Raw genomic sequence first — 20512 nt, forward strand, 5'->3', positions numbered from 1 at the left:
CACAAAAGATAATTTGGGATCCGGGTATAGTTTGTTGTCGTTAAATAGAACAGGGTATCACTATCAAGGGGATCTGAATTATATGCAAAGGTATTTTTGTATTTCTCATCCCTAATTCTAGAGTCTAAGTTTCTCATCCCCATTCTTATCTATATCCTTAGTTATTTGTTATTTCAATATTTCCATTGTAATTTTTTTTTAATTTCCATTGCAATTCAATGATAAGTAGGGAAAATAATGGAAAATGACAAAAATGCCAACATATTTATGGAAAACAATTATAGTTTTAAAAAATTATATAAAACTTGGTTTAATGTTATTTTTATAGCAAACTCTCTCCCTGTCTCCCTCTCTCTTGCCCTCTCAATCCTTTTCCCTCCTGCCAATAAGAAGAAATCTATTCAAATGTGTTATGTATCAATTGTATTGAATTGAATATATGTGAGAGTTTTGTATTTATATCAATTGTATTCAAAAATTGTATTGGTATTTTTTGTATCAATTGTATTTGTTTTCATACGAATACAATATCCACTCATCATCTTTGTCAAATGTATTATGTATCAATTGTATCCAATCAAAGAGAGGATAAATACAATTGTATTCGTTGTATTTCGATTACAATTAATACACAATACAAAAATGTTATGCATTAAAAAAATACAGAAGACAATGCAAAATAAATACAAATACAACCTTATCTCCTTCATCTCTCAATCTTGCTCGCCTCTCTCCTTCCTCTCTTGATCTCGCTCACCTCTCTCCTCCTAATATGTATTCATTTTGATGCAAAACAGTCTGTATTTATATTTTCTCCAAAGTTCGCTAAAAATACAAAAATACAAATACGTAGCAAACCAAAATATAGTTGCGAATTGTAATTAGTGAAACTGTAGCTATGTAGTCCTATATAAGGCTTGATATTTACTGTTTTTTTGAAAGTTCCCATTTAAGTATTGCAATTAGGATCTTAAAATTATAATAGTGCTCCCGTTATCTTATTACTAATATAGTAAGGAATTCAGTTTGTTACACACAATCAAACTTTTACATATCAAAACTATTCCCAAGTATATCAAATACATACTACTTTAGTTTAGACCACTTTTTTCAAACATATCACACATCAATGGTGTTGACTTATTGTACTTAGTAGCAATATATGACAATAATAATAACACAATGCAGAATACTTGCTTCTTCTCTACTTTCAAAGCTTGTTTTTGTACCAGTAAACACCTTTATTGAGGGATCCTTCATCTTTCTCCACATAGATGCACTCCTTTGTATCCCTCCATAATGCCTTAAAAATTGGGGTATCATCGAGTTGGTAGTATTCTCCCAGTAATGACTTGATAGCTTTGGTTGCCTCCATTGCATGATAATGTGATATGTTTGGGAATATATGATGCAAAACATGAGTATCAGTAACATTGTGGAAAGCCTTATTTAGCACACCATAATCTCTATATATCAACCGTAGCTAGAGCTCCTTTTAGGTAATGTGGCAATGAAGAGTGAGTGTGGTGCAACAGAGTGATTAACACTATAAACCCATTCACAATAAGGAGAGGCACCCAATAGATGCATACAAGCCAAGCTAGCCCTTTTGTCAAAGCAACATGATAAGACACATAAATAGGTGCAATCACACTCACATCTGAAATGTAGATTTGTAGTCTCTCACGATCACTATATATTGGGCTATATGGATCATAGGGACATGCAAAACGATCATAGTTTCTGCCAGAGACATTAAAGAGCAAGAACAAAGGCCAGCCAAAAGTGAGGGTGAAGGCAAGTACGAGTACTCGTCCTAGTGGATTATTCAAGTATTTGTAGTACCATCTTAGTTTGGATTTAAGCCTTGGTATGTAGACTTCGTCGTTCTCAAGGGAACCAGTGTTGGAATGGTGACGACGATGGCTATGTTTCCATGAGAAGTATGGGGTTAAAAGTGCAGAGTGGAGGATAAGGCCAACAGTGTCATCTACCCATTGGTATTCACTGAAGCCTTGGTGGCCACATTCATGGCCAATGACCCATATTCCAGTGCAAACACAACCTTGAACGATCCAGTAAGCAGGCCATGCTAGGTAACTATAGGGGGGTGGAAGGAGGTGGAAGTAAGTGGTGGCAATATAGTAAAAAAAGGAGATAAGTATGAGATCTTGAACAAGATAGGAGAACGAGCGAATGAGAGATCGTTGAAAACAGTGAGGAGGGATGGCCTTCTTAATGTCACCAACTGTAAAAGGGGGCTTTGAACATGGCACTCTTTGGAGAGGATTTTTCTTTTGCTCAATTATAGTTGTTGGACCAGACATGTTGCCACCAGCTCCAACTTTTGTTCTCCTGCCAAGTCAATCTTGAAACTGCACAAATTAAGTTTGCTTCAAATCCTGGCTTCTATATTGTAGTTATGATAAACTATAGTCATTTAAGTAAATATGAAACTGTTAATAGATAACAAATCATGAGCCACTGGAATAATGCCTAAATTTTTCTTTAGGAAAAAAGACACAAATGCTTAAAGCAGCCATATGATATGATACGGTTAAAGTAGAATCTTCGTCAATGATCTCTGGACATAGAGTTTGTTATCTCCTGTATTCAGATTAGCAAACCAGAAACAATTTCCTATTCACACCTTTAAAACCCAACAGAGTTACCAAAGCAACACTGTCAAACATTTGGCAATAGTGTGATAAGACCATAGACAATTATAAAATGTAATAATAAAACATACAATAGTACACTATAATTTCTTCTAGATCTTGTTGTTATACCAATAAACACCTTTGTTGAGAGATTCTTCTTCTTTTTCCACATAGATGCACTCCTTTAAATCCCTCCACATTGCCTGATAAATTGGGGTACCATCAAATTGATAATATTCTCCTAGTAATGGCTTGACAACTTTTGTTGCCTCCATTGCATGGTAATGTGGCATGTTTGAGAATAGGTGATGCACAACATGTGTATCTGTAATATTGTGGAAGACCTTAGTTAGAACACCATAATCTCTGTCTACGGTAGCTAATGCTCCTCTAAGCCAATCCCACTCGGATTTATCATAATGTGGCAATGAGGGATGTGTATGGTGCAGAAAGGTGATTAACACTATGAAGCCATTCACAATTAGGAGTGGTACCCCATAGATGCATACAATCCAAGCTAGTCCTTGTGCTGAAGCAACGCGATACAACACGTAAGCAGTTGCAATCACACCTGCATCCGATATGTAAATTTGTAGCCTCTCATGGTCATTATAAATCGGGCTATATGGATCATAATGACTTGCAAAGCGATCATAAGGTCTGCCAGTGATATTAATGGCAAAGTACAAAGGCAAGCCAGCAATAAGGGTGAAGGCAAGTATGAATAATCGTCCAAGTGAATTGTTTGTGTATAATTTGGTGTACCACCTTAATTGGGATTTAAGCTTGGGCACATGGTTTTCATCATGCTCAAGTGAATTAGTGTTGGAATGGTGACGCCGATGACTATATTTCCATGAGAAGTATGGTGTTAAAAGTGCAGAGTGGAGAATAAAACCAACAGTGTCATTTATCCATGGGTAATCACTAAACGCGTGGTGGCCACATTCATGGGCAATGACCCATATTCCGGTGCAAACACAACCTTGAACGATCCAGTAAATAGACCATGCTAGGTAATAATAATAATAATATGGGGATGGAAGGACGTGGAAGTAAGTGGTGGCAATATAATAGAAGATGCAGACAAATATAAGATCACGAGCTAGATAAGATAATGAGCGAAGAAGAGATCGCTGAAAGCAGTGAGGAGGGATGGCCTTCTTAATATCACCAATCGTAAAAGGGGGCTTTAAACATTGCACTCTTTGGAGATGATTTTTCTTTTGTTCAGTTTTTGTTGTTGTATTAGACATATTGTCACCGCCTCCCATTTTCCTTCTTGAGTATATCCTCAACCCTGCAATAGTTTATGTTTACCATTCAGAATTTTCTGTTCTATTTTTCAGAGCATTAGAGTCTTAAGTTTTAGTCTATTCTTTCAACAATTGGGATTTATCAACAAAAACAGGAACATTTCCATAATTAACACACAAAATAAAACGCCAACATTAGTAAATAACACAAGAATGAGGCTATATATCCAAAAAGAAATAATACCTCAAAATTCAGTAGACTGACTCTGCCTGCACGTTTCAGCTTCCACTTCCTCTGTTATTTATAGACTAGTAAAAGAGAGCTCGGTTCAGGCTCAGGCTCAGGCGCAACATAGATAAACAATACTCCCTTCGTTCTATTTTATGTGAGGTAGTTTGACTCGGTACACAATTTAAGAAAAAAAGAAAAACTTTTAAAACTTGTGGTCCAAAATGAATGATATAAATTTGTGTGGCTGTAAATTGTTAAATTAATATTTTATAGTTAAATTATTACTTAATATAGAAATGTGTCAATCTTTTTTAGTTTGACTAAAAAACAAGTCACATAAATTGTGACAGAAGGAGTAATTTCCAAGGTACTATATTCCTATAAAATATAGTTGATCATGTAATTATTTTAATTTCTTCGTCACATAATTAAGCAATTTTCAAAACACTTTACATAAAAGGGAAAATTACGCGGTTAAGCAAACTTATACTACTTAATTACTCATCATAGCTATAGTTTGCTATAATTACCACTCACGACTAACATTATACATTAATTACGCGGGCTGACTTCGAGTTTGTATAATTAGTCATGTTTGTATATGTATAATTCGTCAGAATATACAAATACATATGTATAATATACAATTATCTAACCTATATACATATACAATTCACCTCTCTCCCACTCTCTGCCCTCTCTCGCTCGCCTCTCTCCTCTCTCTCCCAATCTCGCTCGCCTCTTTCCTCCCTCTCCCAATCTCGCTTGCTATATATACAATTGCATATGTATAATATACAATTATCTAACATATATACATATACAATTCACCTCTCTTCCCCTCTCTGCCCTCTCTCTCTCGCCTCTCTCCTCTCTCTCCCAATCTCGCTCGCCTCTCTCCTCTCTCTCCCAATCTCGCTCGCCTCTCTCCTCCATATAACATGTAGCTACAAATTGTAATTATCAAACTATAGTTATGGAGAGTAATTAGACTATTTTTGAGTGACTATATGTGAAAGTTCCCCTAAATAAAATACTCATGTTCACTTATACATTTTAACCTTGAAATAGGGAATTGTGTTTATAAGAAATGTAATTACGATTGTTTCTTTAATTGTTTTTTGTATGATATATTTTCTTGGGTTAAAATTATTAAAATACACCCCTATTTCAGACAAAATTCACCAATAATTTTTTTTAAAAAAATGATCTATTTTATTATAATTCCGATGGATTCGTCCGAAAATATGTATTTTTTATTTTATATAATCCTACTTTAAATGAATTTGTTGACAAATCCGTGGGAAAATAATTACTCCCTCAGTTTCACAAAGAATGGTCTCCTTTCCTTTTTAGTCAGTTTTAAAAAAATGAGCTCTTTCCTTTTTTGGTAATATTTTACTTTTTGTTTTCCACGTGACATGTTTAAGACCACAAGATTAAGGGCAATTTTATACATTTGACATAACTTTAATTTAGGACCACAAGATTCAAAAGTCTTCTTTATTTACTTAAACTCCGTGCCAAATCAAATCATATTATTCTTTATGAAACGGAGGGAGTACGTGTTATGGCGCCAAGATTTCAATAATTGTTCTGTCAGAAATGTTGGGCGAAGAACGATATTTTAATTTGTTAGTGCAACGTGAGTTGAACCACGAGGAATTACTTCATCTATATATTGGCCGGTATGGCTTAGATAATATTCCCTTTGTCTCAATTTATGTAACATATTTCGTTTTTCAAGAGTCAAACAATTTAAATTTGATCGAAAATGTGTTCATGAAATCTTAAAAAAAATTAAAATGAAATTTATATATTTATAAACGACGTAAAAAGTACTATAAATCACAATAATTGATGATTCAAAATATTTTTAAAATATATGAAATTTTTTCCGTCAAAGATAAACCTGTTTAATTTTTGAAATTCAAAGTGTGTCACATAAATTGAAACAAGGAGGAATACTAACTGCAAGAAAATGGAGATGCGATGACATATATTTAGTGACTTTTGAAGTAAATGTCAAAAAATTATTATTATTCGACTGACTCTGTCTGCACGTTTCAGCTTCCACTTCCTCTGTTATTTATAGACTAGTAAAAGAGAGCTCGGTTCAGGCTCAGGCTCAGGCGCAACATAGATAAACAATACTCCATTCGTTCCATTTTATGTGAGGTAGTTTGACTCGGTACAAAATTTAAGAAAGAAAGGAAAACTTTTAAAACTTCTGGTCCAAAATGAATGATATAAATTTGTGTGGCTGTAAATTGTTAAATTAATATTTTATAGTTAAATTGTTACTTAATATAGAAATGTGTCATTCTTTTTTAGACCGACTAAAAAACAAGTCACATAAATTGAGACAGAGGGAGTAATTTCCAAGGTACTATATTCCTATAAAATATAGTTGATCACGTAATTATTTCAATTTCTTCGTCTCATAATTAAGCAATTTTTGAAACACTTTAAATAAAATACTCATGTTCACTTATACATTTTAACCCTGAAATAGGGAATTGTGTTTATAAGAAATGCAATTACGATTGTTTCTTCTATTATTTTTTGCATGATGTATTTTCTTGGGTTAAAATTATTAAAATACCCCCATATTTCCGACAAAATCCACCAATAATTTTAAAAAAATCGATCTATTTTATTATAATTCCGATGGATTCGTCCGAAAATATGTATTTTTTATTTTATATAATCCTACTTTAAATGAATTTGTTGACAGATCCGTGCGAAAATAATTACTTGTTATTTGCCGCCAAGATTTCAATAATTGTTCTGTCTGAAATGTTAGTGCAACGTGAGTTGAACCACGAAGAATTATTTCATGTATTGGCCGGTATGGCTAGATAGTATTCCAGTTGTCCCAATTTATGTGGCATATTTCATTTTTCGAGAGCCAATAATTTAAATTTGACCCAGAATTCGTTCATGAAATCTTCAATTTTAAAAAAATGAAATTTATATATTTATAAATAACGTAAAAAGTAGTATAAATCACAATAATTAATAATTCAAAATATTTAAAAGATATATGAAAAATTTATAGTCAAAGAGAAACTTATTTAAATCTCGAAATTCGAAATCTGTCACATAAATTGAAACAAAAAGAGTACTAATTAGTAATGTATAATATAAACCTTGTTAAAGATCTAATGAATAATGTTTGTCTTATAGATAATTGTTGGAAAATATATACTAACAACCTATATTATAGTATATATACTATAACAAGGAGCTTGCTATAACTTATAAGAAGAGCACTGAGATGAAAGTTTGATAATTTGAACGAGGAACATAGAATTGATGCTTGAAACGCTTTCCTAAAAATTAATATTTGCTTCCTCTTTTGTGCGAGATTGTTATGAGATTGTACGCAAATAATTTTAGTGAATATTACAAGCTTATGAATTTCTGCACTAAGCAAATAATGAAGAAATCCTATTGAAAAACAAAAATTTGAACTTGATCTTTATCTTTTTGGAGAAGTAACAATTCTTTGGAGAATGCTGTAAAGAAAAATACTCTGTAAAAGTTATATAATAATCTACAGAAATTGGACTTGGCCTCATTTGTTTTCATTAAGATTAATACCTCTGAATCTGAATATTAAGATTTGCATTAAGAGCTAGGTGTCTAGAATTGAATATACATCTGAACACTGAATGATTATTAGTGATAACCAAAGAATGGAAGGACATACCCTTTCTTTTAAAATACTTATTATTAATTTAATTTAAACAAACTTCTAATAATAACCCTCTCCTCTTGCCTCTAACACTAAGAGGACTAATATATATATATATATATATATATATATATATATATATAAAGGAGGAACATAGACAAGGTGATGTGGCACCTCTCTATGACCTCCATTCATATTTATTTATTTTTCTTCTTTTTTGACTATTTTTCTTCATTTAATTATTTTTTTGTTTTAATATCTCATAAAGTCTTTATATTTAAGTACTCAACTTTTCACCTCCCACTATAATATATCTTATTTATTAGATATAATGTGCATATATTCATAACTCTCATAATTTTCAACTTTTCATATTCATATCCTTTAAATATTAAATATGAAACTTTATGGTATTCCTCCATTATTTTCTATATAAATTCATATTTTTTTGTTTCATGATATTCTATCCAAAGTTACCCTTCATTTTCACCATAGTATTATATTCATGATTTTATTTGGCTTGAAAAAGAAGAAGGCTCTTGAATAGTGATAGGCTTGTGAAGTGGATATTGACAAAAGCTTAGATAATTATGTATTGATTTCTTTTCCCTTCTATTTTTTAATGATATGTGTATTGTACTATTTCTTTTTTTTTTTCTCTCTTTTTATTCTTATATATCTCTATGATGTCTCTTAAATTTAATTTTTATACGAAGAAAGCTTTTGAATAGTGATAGATTTGTGAAGTGAATATCAACAAGAGTGATGCCTCTCTACCTTTGTTTGACTTGAAAAAGAAGAAGAAAGCTTTGAATATTGATAGGCTTGTGAAGTGGATATGACAAGAACTTAGACAATTATGTGTTAATTTTGTTTTTCCTTCTATTTTTAATTTTAATGACTAAAGTTGCTATGATATGTGTATTGTATTATCTTTTCTTTCTTTCATTCTTTCTTTCTTGTGTAATTTATGATGCCTCTTAAGTATATTTTGTATACGAACTTAAAATTTAATTCGAAGCACGAGTAATTGAGTTTTAAAAGTATGAGAGTTATTTGTTGTATAATTTCTATTTATATAATTTAGTCTCTTATTTTTCCTCATAAAAATGTCAATAAAAAAGTAATAAAATAAAATATATAATAATATTATAATCAAACAACACGAAATAACCTTTTAATATATATATATAAATTAAATCACACTTATTAATATAAATATATGGACACCGTTTAAATAAGAACAAAAGGCTGAAAGGCTTACGCTACTCTTATTTTCTTGGAAATAAATATTAACTTTTGTTCTTCAATTGACAAATTTTCTAACATTTTGTTGTAATAAATCTATAAATAGGTATATGATTCTTTTACTCATATTTAATTTTCTATACAATTTTATATTGAAATACTGGTATTATAATATTTTTATTATATATAATTATGAAATTACAACTTTTACTATAACATATTTATGAGTCTCAAGTATGAGGAGGAGATTAGTTTTTATTTTTTGAGTAATAAACATCAATACTTAGCATATAAATCAATAACAAATTTGTTTCATTTCTTAAATTGTTAAAAGTAATTATTAGCAAACTTCAATTTAATGGAGTTGAATCACTACTACTTTGTAGTTTGTATACAATTCTTTTACTTTCTTTGATTTTATATGTATTTTTTTACTTCTACAACATATATGGAGAAAAAAGAACAAAATAATAGTAGATGCATTAGTAAAGAATAAACGATAGGAAAATAGTATATGACCAGAAAAAAAAATGTAACTCAATGGTTGTTTTAGTTTCTTTTTAATTTTCATTTCATTATTTATTTTATTTAATAAAAATCATAGAAAATATTTTTTAACTTTTATTTAGATTAAAAGAAATTAAAAGGGTCAATTGCCAATAAATGCTTGTATGTATGTGTATAATAGTTTACTACGAAATATTTTCTATGTACAATAGAAATGAAATTAATTAAAGGCTATATATATATATATATATTATAACTTATTGCTTAAGAATAAATTTTCTCTTTTGCTCAATATTAATTGTTAAGTTTAACAAAAATAATCGTGTTGATATTTATCTTGATAATATAATATAATTAGAACAATTAATGATGTTATATCTGAAGAAAAAAGAAGACACGACATTCAAAAATTAATCTTTCAATAAAAAAATGGGATAATTCCTTTGAGTTTCGCTCTATAACACTCACCTTTTCTGTAATTTATGATGTTACGCCTACATCTCTTATTTTAATTTTTTTTAACCATTCTTCAAAATTATTTAAAATAAATATAAATCAATTATAACTTGACAAATTTGTCCTTCTTTGTATTAATTTCTTCATATTAATGCATATTATTAAAAATATGACTTATTTAATAAATACTTTAAAAATAAATCAACACAAATATGTTTATACTATCATATATATTATATAAATATATATATAAATGTGTCCTTTTTTGCCAAACAAAGATTCACACTTCTTCATATTGATTTATTTTTAAAACTTTGATTATATAAGTCTTTTTCAAAATAATGTGGATTAATATGAAGAAATTAATACAAAAGAACAAAGTTGTCAAATTATAATTAATTTATATTTATTTTAAATAAACTTAAAGAATGGTTACAAAGAAAATCAAAATAAGGAAGGTATATATATGTATATTGCAAATCAAAGGGGAGGTGAGTTTTGTAAAATTAACCCTTAAAAATTTTAACCACCGCGCAAAGCGCGGACAAATTCCATAGTAATGAGATAAAGGGTGAGTTTGAGAGTAAGAAAAATGTTTTCTAAAGAAGTAAGTGTAGTTTTTTTTGTTGTTGTAGTTGTTGTACTAGGGGTGTACATAATCGAACCGAAAAACGAACCAAATCGCAAATCGAGTCAAACCGAAAAAAAACCTGACTAGTGGTTGGTTTGACTTTATTTGGTATTGAAAAAAAAACCCGACTATATTTGGGTTGGTTTGGTTTTAATTAAAACAAACCAACCCGAGACCAAACCAACCCGACATTATATATATAATTTTAAGTATTTACTTTGATATAATTTTTAAATATTTCTTATACTTTTTCATAGTTTTTATCTTTTAGTATATTATTTCAAGTTTGAAACGTACAATTCTGAATGGTTCAATAAAGATTATAGTCCACAGATGTTGGTAATTATAATAACGCTTAAATCAAAATCAAATTAATAGTAATGCAAAAAGAAAACCAATTCAACACTAAGAATGATAATAATATTGAATATTTGTTCTTTGGTTTTACATTGCTTTAGACAATACATAATCTAATTTTAATTTCCTTTAATATTTAGTCATGTAATTAATACTTATTAAACTTATTTTAGCATGATTTAGTACTTTTAAATTATGATCATTTTCATTATGACTTGTTAATTGGCAATATTTGTTTTACGCGATTTCATTATTATTATTTTTTTGTTGGATATTTTAGTGTCACTACTCATATCATATTTTGTGTTATTTTGTTAAGAAACACCTTAGATAGTTGTATTTTGGTAAGATTAAAGAAATAGTTGAAGTACAAGTAAATTATATGTTTGTATGAATACTTTACTGAAAAAACCCGAAAATCCGAAAAACCTGAAAAAATCCAAAAAATCCGAGGTTGAAAAACCCGTGTTTAATTGGTTTGGTTTGGTTTATAGATTTAAAAATCGGACACAAATGATTTGGTTTGATATTAGAAAAACCCGAATCAACCCGGCCATGTACACCCCTAATATATACGTAGGTAAAAAAAATAATATTCTAAAAGTACTTTTATATAATCTAGACAAATACTATATATAAGAGGTGTAGGGGTGATGAGGTAGGGATGGAGGGCTACAAGGTAGTGGTGAAGATGATATGTAACATATGTTGAAAGGTTGAGGAGGTTACCATCAATGTGGAATGCTACTTGAGTAACTTGTTTTTTCTATTTATATTAGGAAAATTATTTTTCTCATTTTTACGGAACTTGTTTTCTTAAAGAAAGATGTTTTCCAAAAATTGACAAAAAAATGAAAATATTGAAAAACATTTCCACGAAACACACCCAAAACTCACGACTTTAACATTTAAATTGATAGCCCTTAGTTTAATGTACAACATCACTCAACTATCACTATTTCTCTCGAAATATATATACTTAATTAATAAAAACCTCTTCTCCTAGTTGTATGTCATGGCACATTATTTTATTTAATAATATATTTATTAACCCATTTAACACAACTAGATTTTAGATACCCCGTAAAAAACAATACAAAGACACAAAAAATTCCAACAATACCTCAAATTATTCATTTTATCTTAATGACATAATTTGTAGCCACATAAATATTTATAATTTATTTAAAATTATAATTATAATATTTTTTTAATTTTCTAAATTGCATGCTCAGTCAAATTCTATCACATAAAGTAGGATAAAAAATAATAGACAACAAAATAATATGATCGTCACTATTAACAAAAAAAGACTTAGCGTTTTTTATTTTTTTATTTTGCAGTTTTAGGAAATGCTGCTTAGTAAAACATTTACAACAACCATCGAAAAAATTTACGGCTGTTTGTGACGGTTACAATAAACCAATTCAATTAGGATGGATAAATATTTTGAATAAATGTTGCCTCATAGAATAATATTTCATCTACTTAGCTAGAGTTAATATTTCACACAATATCAATGAACTATACAAACTCCTATAAAATAACGTAAATACATAAATAAATATATCTTAATTAATGGATTTTTCATAAATATTCAAAGCGTTATAGGAAAAAATAATAAAATTTTTTTTTAGCAAATTTTAATATGATACCCTCGAGTACAAGGGGTATTACAATAAATTCTAAAAGTTAAGCTCATAAGCCTTCAACACAAATTAATATGAAGAACTCCCGAGGGTTACAACTAGGATATCAAGAGTATAGTTTGGATATTGAAACAGATGATACCTACACTAAACAACAATAGATAGGGGCATGTACGAGTGGCAAATTTTCTGATGACTTACGAAGTCCCAGAACTCGAACTCGAGAATTGTATCGATTATAAACAACTGGACAAGATGACTAGCAAGAATAATAAGTATCCTATTTCGCACATGGGTGATTTATTCGACCAATTTCACGGAGCTTTAGTGTTTTGAAAGATTGAGTTGAGGTCAGACTATCACCAGTTGAAGATTAGGACTTCGAATCTCACTAGGACAACCATTAAACTTGGTACTTGTAATATACTTTAATGCTCTAGTAGCATTTATTTATGGAGTTAATGAATAAGATATTTCAACGCTATTTAAATTTATTTGTGATTGTATTCATCAATGATATCTTAGCGTGCTCACGTAGTGAGAAGGATCATGGAAAGCATTCGAGGATCGTACTCCAAAGTTGAAAGATGAAGGTTGCATGCCAAATTTTCTTAGGGCCTGTTTGGAAGGTCACCCTGGTAATTGAATTTGGTATAATTACACTGTTTGTCATGTTTGGCTGGTCATGTAATTACATGGTCAGCAGGTAATTGAATGTAATTAGCAAAGGGTAATTACACTCTCCAATTCAAAGGGGGAGGTTGTGAATTGTTGGTAATTACATCGTGTAATTACAAGTTGATTTTTATTAATTTATTCCTTTTGTTTCTATTTCTATTTTTTCATTTTAATGTGTTTTCAACTTTATTATTTTAAATTCTTTTTAATTTTTATTATTTTAATGTTTTCTAAAAATATTTAATTTTTATTTAATATTCTTTATATTTCGTTTCCTTCTCATTCTCAACCTTTACTTCATGTGATTCCATGCAATTTTTCGTATTATCTAAAAAATATTATTAGTATAATTTTACTAGTATTCTAATTTTTAAATTAAAGTATAATTCATTATTGAATACAATTATGGACTTACATTTTTCTTTTCTTTCAAATCATATTTATGTATGTTATGTTGAAATTTGACATAAGAGTATTATGTTAAATTTTTTGTCTTGAATTTAGAACTTATGTTGTATTTTCGATATCATTTGATTTAGGAGTACTATTGACTCAATATTTTACATTGCAAACTATTTTTTTTAAAGTTAGACTTGATAGATTATCTTTTTGTCAAATGTTTTATAATTGTATGACATGATATTTATAATATTAATCTTTATTTTTCAAACATGCATTTCATAATATTCATAGAAATTTTGTACTTTAAGTTTTTATGATTAATTTAATTAAAATATACTTAATTGAAAAATATAAATCAATTATGTTTATATTATTAGTTAAGAACATATGTTTATTAATTAATATATTTTTAAAAGACAATATATATTCGATATTGAATTTAATAGCATTTATAAATGCTTTTATTTGTCTAATAATTTTTTTTTAAAATTTTAAATAATTAATTCTTATTTTTAAAATTCAATAAAACCTTATTATTACACTTGTGCAACCAAATAATATACTTATCCATACACCGTGGCAAACAAATAGATCAACGTAATTACTAGGTTGTGTAATTACTGTGCTGATAGTTATTAATATACTTATCCATACACCGTGGCAAACAAACAGATCAACGTAATTACTAAGTTGTGTAATTACTGTGGTGATAATTATTACCCTAGTAATTACAACAATTCCAATTACCTAATGGCTTTCCAAACAGACCCTTAGTGTGAGTTTAACTTGATTTTGTGGCATACGTGGGATTCTTGATATCCAGAATGATATTATGATGAATCCAAAATATCTTTAGTCAATTCGAGATTTGGATAGGCTCACTTCACCTACTAAGTTGTACTAGATAGGTACTGAACATATTTGGTTTGATAGTGAATAATTGAATGTTGCCTTTTTCTCTTATCCTTTCGAATGGGCTAAGAGAATCTTATTTATTCTCTTTTGTTTTTTTAATTGAAGAAATAATTGGAAATAATAAATAATATCATTATGTGTGTTCTACAAATAAATTATTGTTGACCCAAAAAATGATAGAGACTAAAGAACGAGTTGTACTACATATATAGGTACTAAGCATTTGTTTGATAATGAATAATTGCATGTTGTGTCAATTTGTGTGTTTTTCATATAACTAATATCCATCTCATATTGATAGCGACTGAAATTAGAATTTCACTAAATAGATTTCAAGTTATTTATCCTAAAAACTTTTGAAAACATACTTCAGAATCAAAGAAAAATATAATATTCAAAAGAAGAATAAATTTTACTTGCTGGAAAATATCTTGATGTGTATTTTTCACATAAATAATTTTGATCTCCAAATGAAAGCAACTAAAATTTGAATTGTACTAGAGTTAATATTTCACACAATATCAGTGAATTATAAAAACTCCTATAAAATAACGTAAATACATAAATAAATATATCTTAATTAATGGATTTTTCATATATATTCAAGGCATTATAGGAAAAAATAAAAAAATATATTTTTATCAAATTTTAATTTGATACCGTCGAGTACAAGGGGTGTTACAATAAGTTCTAAAAGTTAAGTTCCCTTCAACACGAAATGATACAAAGAACAACCTTAAACACCCGGGGGGTTACAACCAGGATATCAAGAGTATAGTTTGGATATTGAAACAGATGATACCTACAGTAACACAACAACAATAGATAGAGGTATGCACGAGTGGCAAATTTTCTGATGACTTACGAAGTCCCAGAACTCGAGAGTTGTATCGATTATAAATAGATGGACAAGATGACTAGCAAGAATAAGTATCCTATTTCGCACTTGGTATAGTCTTCACCAAGTGGCATAACAAGAATAGTATCAGTACAAACAACACGTACTGATAGACATCATCGGTAAATCCAAATCTACCGCATAATATCATGTAATTAATTAGATGAAACATACAACTTGAAGCTAAACAACCCCGTCCTTTTAACAATAGTCCTTACTATTAGGTAATACTACCTCTGAACCCATACACCCCATCCCAAGCCTTCCTTCCTAATTCCACTGCCAACTCCACCATTATGAGTCATTCTACCCCTTTAATTCTATCACAGATTAACCCCCTTATCACATGAAACCCTCCGACGCCTACCCATCTTATACCAAACACTAGAATTATCTTACTGATTCCAATTCTAAATTCAAAACTACCAGCTATCTATGTTAATCGGTCTATCACTTTTTTTAAAATCCCATGCTATAACCTTGGCCCTTGATCCTTAGCCAATTTAGTGGACCACCTGCAAAACTCTTACTTATCCCTTGGGTTCAATGCATACATGATTCAACACACCCTTCAAGTAACCATGAATACCTTAGATCCTTAAGACATCACTATAGTGTTCAACATGAAATATTGATCTACATAAGAACCATTCCCGCATTTAATAGACTTATCCGAGCACTAATGGACCAACATACATAAATACATCACAATGAATAAACCTGGTTCAGTCATTGAACAAACACACAAATGAACAATCAATCTTATACCAGGCGTGGTACTCAAGCCAATCATAATAGAACATATATCAGGCATGGTACCTAAGCCAACCATAATATAATTTGTACCATACATTGTACCCGATCCAATCGATATAGATCTCGTACAAGATATGGTATATGATGAAAGATAAAGGGGGGGGGGGGATGAATTAAAAAAATTTGAGCCGACTGTCAATACTGGACAGTTGACTCACCTGCAGATTAGTGACACGGTATAAAGCAAATATAAAAGTGAAAAGTAAGGGACACAGAAAGTTTTATACTTGTTCAGAACACCAGTGTGGTGCCTACTTCCAGTCCCCTTGGGTTTCAAGAGTTTCCTTAATAGCTTGAAACGAACTTTGGATAGTACAAGGAGTTGAGACTTAGAACCCTATCTGATGTGCAAATAAGATCTTTTACCTTGACACAACCTCTACTTGTATAACCTACACTTACATCTTTCTTTTTCTTTTGTTTTTTCAGTTGTATACTTCAAGAGGATACAATGATTTATTAAAGACAATAGAAGAAATAGTACAAGTTTAAGTGAAGTGCGTACTTCATAGCTAAGGCCAAAGAAGGTTTATATAGATTTGTGAATTGCTCGTATAAGGAAAACCCAAGGGTATTTTAAACTAAGGATATTGGATGAATCCTTGATTTAGGTTGAATTGCTAATTCATGTCCAGATCAGATATGTGCATGAGAAATTTAGTCTTCTTTCTTCTTAAGACGATCTTCGCATGATCTTGACTTTGGGTTGGATGTTTTTCCTTTGATTTTATCCTGTCTCCAGATCATCTGGATTTATGCTAGATTGATTCATCCTAGTCAGATGATGGGATTGTGGCTATCTTGAATTGATTCTGTGCTCCTTGAGTGGTGGCTTTCCTTCACAGATCACAACTGGGATTGTGGCATCTTGATTTGATTATGTGCTCCCTTAAGTGGTGGATTTCCTTTCTTGTGTTGCTTCACAGATCACATTTCGTTTCTCTCCTTATGCGTGATTTCTTTCCTTTTTAATTCCTTTGATTTCCTGCGAATAGATCATGTAACACCTTTCACTTTGGTCAGTTTTTAAGTTTTGGGTCAACTTTAGATGACTATAACTTTGAGCACATATTTAGTTAGTTGACCCATTACATATCAAATTGAAGGTCTTTGAGTCCTCTTTTCAATGCCGCCGAGTTTGCTAAATTCTGAGTTCGGATGAAGGAGCTATGCCCATTTGAGTGCAGCTTGTCTAGTTAAGGCAATTCATTCATTTTAAGGAAGGGTAATTTAGTCTTTTCCTTACCCCATTAGCCTAGAAAGTTTCACCCACCTAAGTTAAGGGGTCTAATCAGATTAAGTAATTTTTCATTCATTCTTAAACGTTTAAGAAAGTTAGGGTAAAGTTCAAGAGGAGAAAAAGAGGAGGTTTCAAGAGTTCTTTAAGAAATTGGAGAAATCGCCAAATAACTTAGTTCTTTTGAGGTATGTAAGCTTTCATAGTGTTGGGTTTGTTCACCCTAACACCAATCATGAGTTTCCATTTATGAATTCATCCATGAGATTGTGTATATTGACATTCTTGATGAGGTTCTTGAGGTTTTGTGCTTCATTCTTTAACAATGGAGTTTTGTCGAGTTCTTGAGGTGAGGTTCTTGCGAATGAGTGTTGCTCTTGGTGGGTTTTATGTGGATTTCGTTGTAATTGTGTTGGGTTTATGATTCCAAAGGAGTTTAAAGGAAATCATTCGATTCTAGATGAATTAGGCCTTGGAATTGAGAAGAAAAATTCATCAAAAATCTGGGCATGAGGGTGGGGTAGCGCACCACAATTGTGCTAGAACTACTGTCCAGTAATTTAAGGCATGGAACGGCGCCCCACTCAGCGCACCCCAATTACTGTTCAGTAGTTTTGGGGCTGGCGCCCCGTGCCACTCATTGCGGCAGGGTTGTCAGGTCCGGCCCTACCTTTCTGTCCTTCTTTGGGTGTGTGTTCCCTCGAATCGTACCTATGTTCTCTTCTTGATATCCACACTTAAAATCTTTATTAATCCTTGAGAAATCATGCATATCCTAATCACATCTCTTAATTTACATTTTCATGTTTAAGTAAAGTTAAGAGGAAAGTTCAAGAAGTTCTTTTGATTCATTTTGAAAAGTCTTTTACAATCTTTTAAAACTTGATTTAAGACTTGAGTACTTGAGTATGATAATGAGGAGAGTTGAGTTTCATGTTTCAAAATGAATACAAGGAAAATAAGTATTCCCAAGTGTAAACACTTTTACATTTAAAACGAGAGGAGAGCCTTGATTTCTAAACGAATGCATGAGTAATTTTTGAGCATTATCTCTTTTAAGAGAATATTTTGAGTAATAATCTCAAGTTGAGGACGAGTTATGTTTTTAAAGATATGAGCATGAGTTATATATTATTGGGAGTAGTATTGAGCACCGATATGGGGATGAGTTCAGAACCCACAAAATCCTCATAAACCATGTATACCAACATGGGTAAAGGGTCATGCTTTTTAGAGGATTCCTTATTGCTTTTAAGCAGAGCTTAGTGGATCCACTTATTTAAGGATGTTCTATACCCCGGTAAGGTATATGTCATGCCCCAGTGGTACACCCTAGATGTAACATGACGTACTTGATCCCGAAGGGGTCTCATACAAGCCCTTAGCATATCATAACATAAGATAATATAAAAGTACGGAAATTTTAAAAAAAACTTTATCCATACAGTCGAAGTATTTTTATAAAATGCAAGCGGAAGTCTTTACTACACTTTTGTCTCAAACCATCTAATACATCTTTAGAATAAAACTCTTGGGACATAGTCCATACAATAGTCTCAACATGAAATAAAAGACATAAAGGAAATGGTGGGTTTTGTCCTCAAAGCTATGACGACTCACCAAAATCTTCAACTCTTTTGCTTCTTAAAAACCTATCTCCAATAATAGAACTCAAGTCTCCAAACCCTACATTTGATGAGAATGTAGGCAAAGTATGCGTTAGTACAAAATGTACTAAATATGTTAGCTAGCATAATCATAAGAGCATAAGATAAGGGTTAGTCAATATAAGACATAATCCAAAATCATATGAAATACTTCATGAAACATCAATTATAAGCATAAGAGACAATATCATAATAATAAGCAAAGTCTCCAACATAAGCATCATATAAGCATTATTCAACTCCTAGTCATTGGTACCATAATAGGACTACTCTCAAGTAACCTTAAGGCATACTTGTGCAGTGCATGAACAGCATCCCATAATACCATCCAAGTTAAGCACCCCTTTTTGGTCATCTTAATCGTAGTCTATATGCATAGTCAAGATCTAGGCTTTCATATACTTAGAGCACTATACTCCTAAGTAACCTTAAAGCACACTTGTGCAATGCATGAAGGGCATCCCATAATACCATTAACACTAAGCATAACATTGAAGTCACAATATGCATACCTACCACTCATTTGGTCTCATTCTAATCTTACATCATATAGACAAGGGAATTACCACCTTTAGTCAATCATATATTGGAAGGCAACTATAGCAACAACCCAAGCTAAGTCTACACTATATAAGAGAACAATTTATAAGTAGCTTCAAGAAATACTTGTGCAATGCATGAATGGCATCCATACTACCACTCATATAAGTACCACCTTAGGCTGTCATACATGTTCACTAGTTGGGGACTATTCCCTCTTTTCTGTTTGCCATTTGTCATTTAAGGTACTTGTCTATTTGGTACAAAGCAAGTGACAACACATGAATGAATTCTATTTTCCAATTCAACGCTACCAAGGAATAGCACCCTAATAGGCTAGACCAAACTATCATCTTGCTAACATAACTATATTATGATAAACTAACTACCTTGGAAGACATACTATCGTGCAAGTCCACGCTATTCTAGGAAGGGAACAGGTGTTCCATCCTAGCTATCATGAAATAGTCTTAGACCAACTAAGTCATGCTACCCTTACAAGCACACTAAGATGCTAATGTAAGCTACCCTTACAAGCACACTAAGATGCTAATGTAAGCTACCCTTAAGAGAGTATGATTCCTTAATCCTAAGCTACCCTTGAAATACATCCTACAATGCTAAGTCAAGCTACCCTTAGGAGAGTATGGATCCTCAATCCTA

At 30.8% G+C, this 20512-nt stretch overlaps 3 protein-coding genes and 1 pseudogene across 4 annotated transcripts in view; all 4 read right to left on the reverse strand.

Moving 5' to 3' along the window:
• The window catches only part of LOC125862319 (cytochrome c1-2, heme protein, mitochondrial-like), a 924866-nt gene that overhangs the window by 465012 nt on the left and 439342 nt on the right, over positions 1-20512 (reverse strand). The window lies entirely within an intron of this gene.
• The window catches only part of LOC125862338 (uncharacterized), a 533211-nt gene that overhangs the window by 121490 nt on the left and 391209 nt on the right, over positions 1-20512 (reverse strand). The gene's annotated exons all lie outside the window — the stretch shown is intronic.
• Positions 1211-2343, reverse strand: LOC125862312 (delta(12)-fatty-acid desaturase FAD2-like; annotated as a pseudogene).
• Positions 2771-3934, reverse strand: LOC125862308 (delta(12)-fatty-acid desaturase FAD2-like). Its single transcript, XM_049542357.1, has one exon. The coding sequence runs from the start codon at positions 3932-3934 to the stop codon at positions 2771-2773; it is 1164 nt and encodes a 387-aa protein (XP_049398314.1).

The sequence above is a fragment of the Solanum stenotomum genome, chromosome 4 (assembly GCF_019186545.1).
Source record: "Solanum stenotomum isolate F172 chromosome 4, ASM1918654v1, whole genome shotgun sequence".
Classification (NCBI taxonomy): Eukaryota; Viridiplantae; Streptophyta; class Magnoliopsida; order Solanales; family Solanaceae; genus Solanum; species Solanum stenotomum.

Coding starts and splice junctions, on each gene's coding strand:
- LOC125862308 (XM_049542357.1), bottom strand. CDS start 3,934: ATGGGAGGCGGTGACAATATGTCTAATACAACAACAAAAACTGAACAA.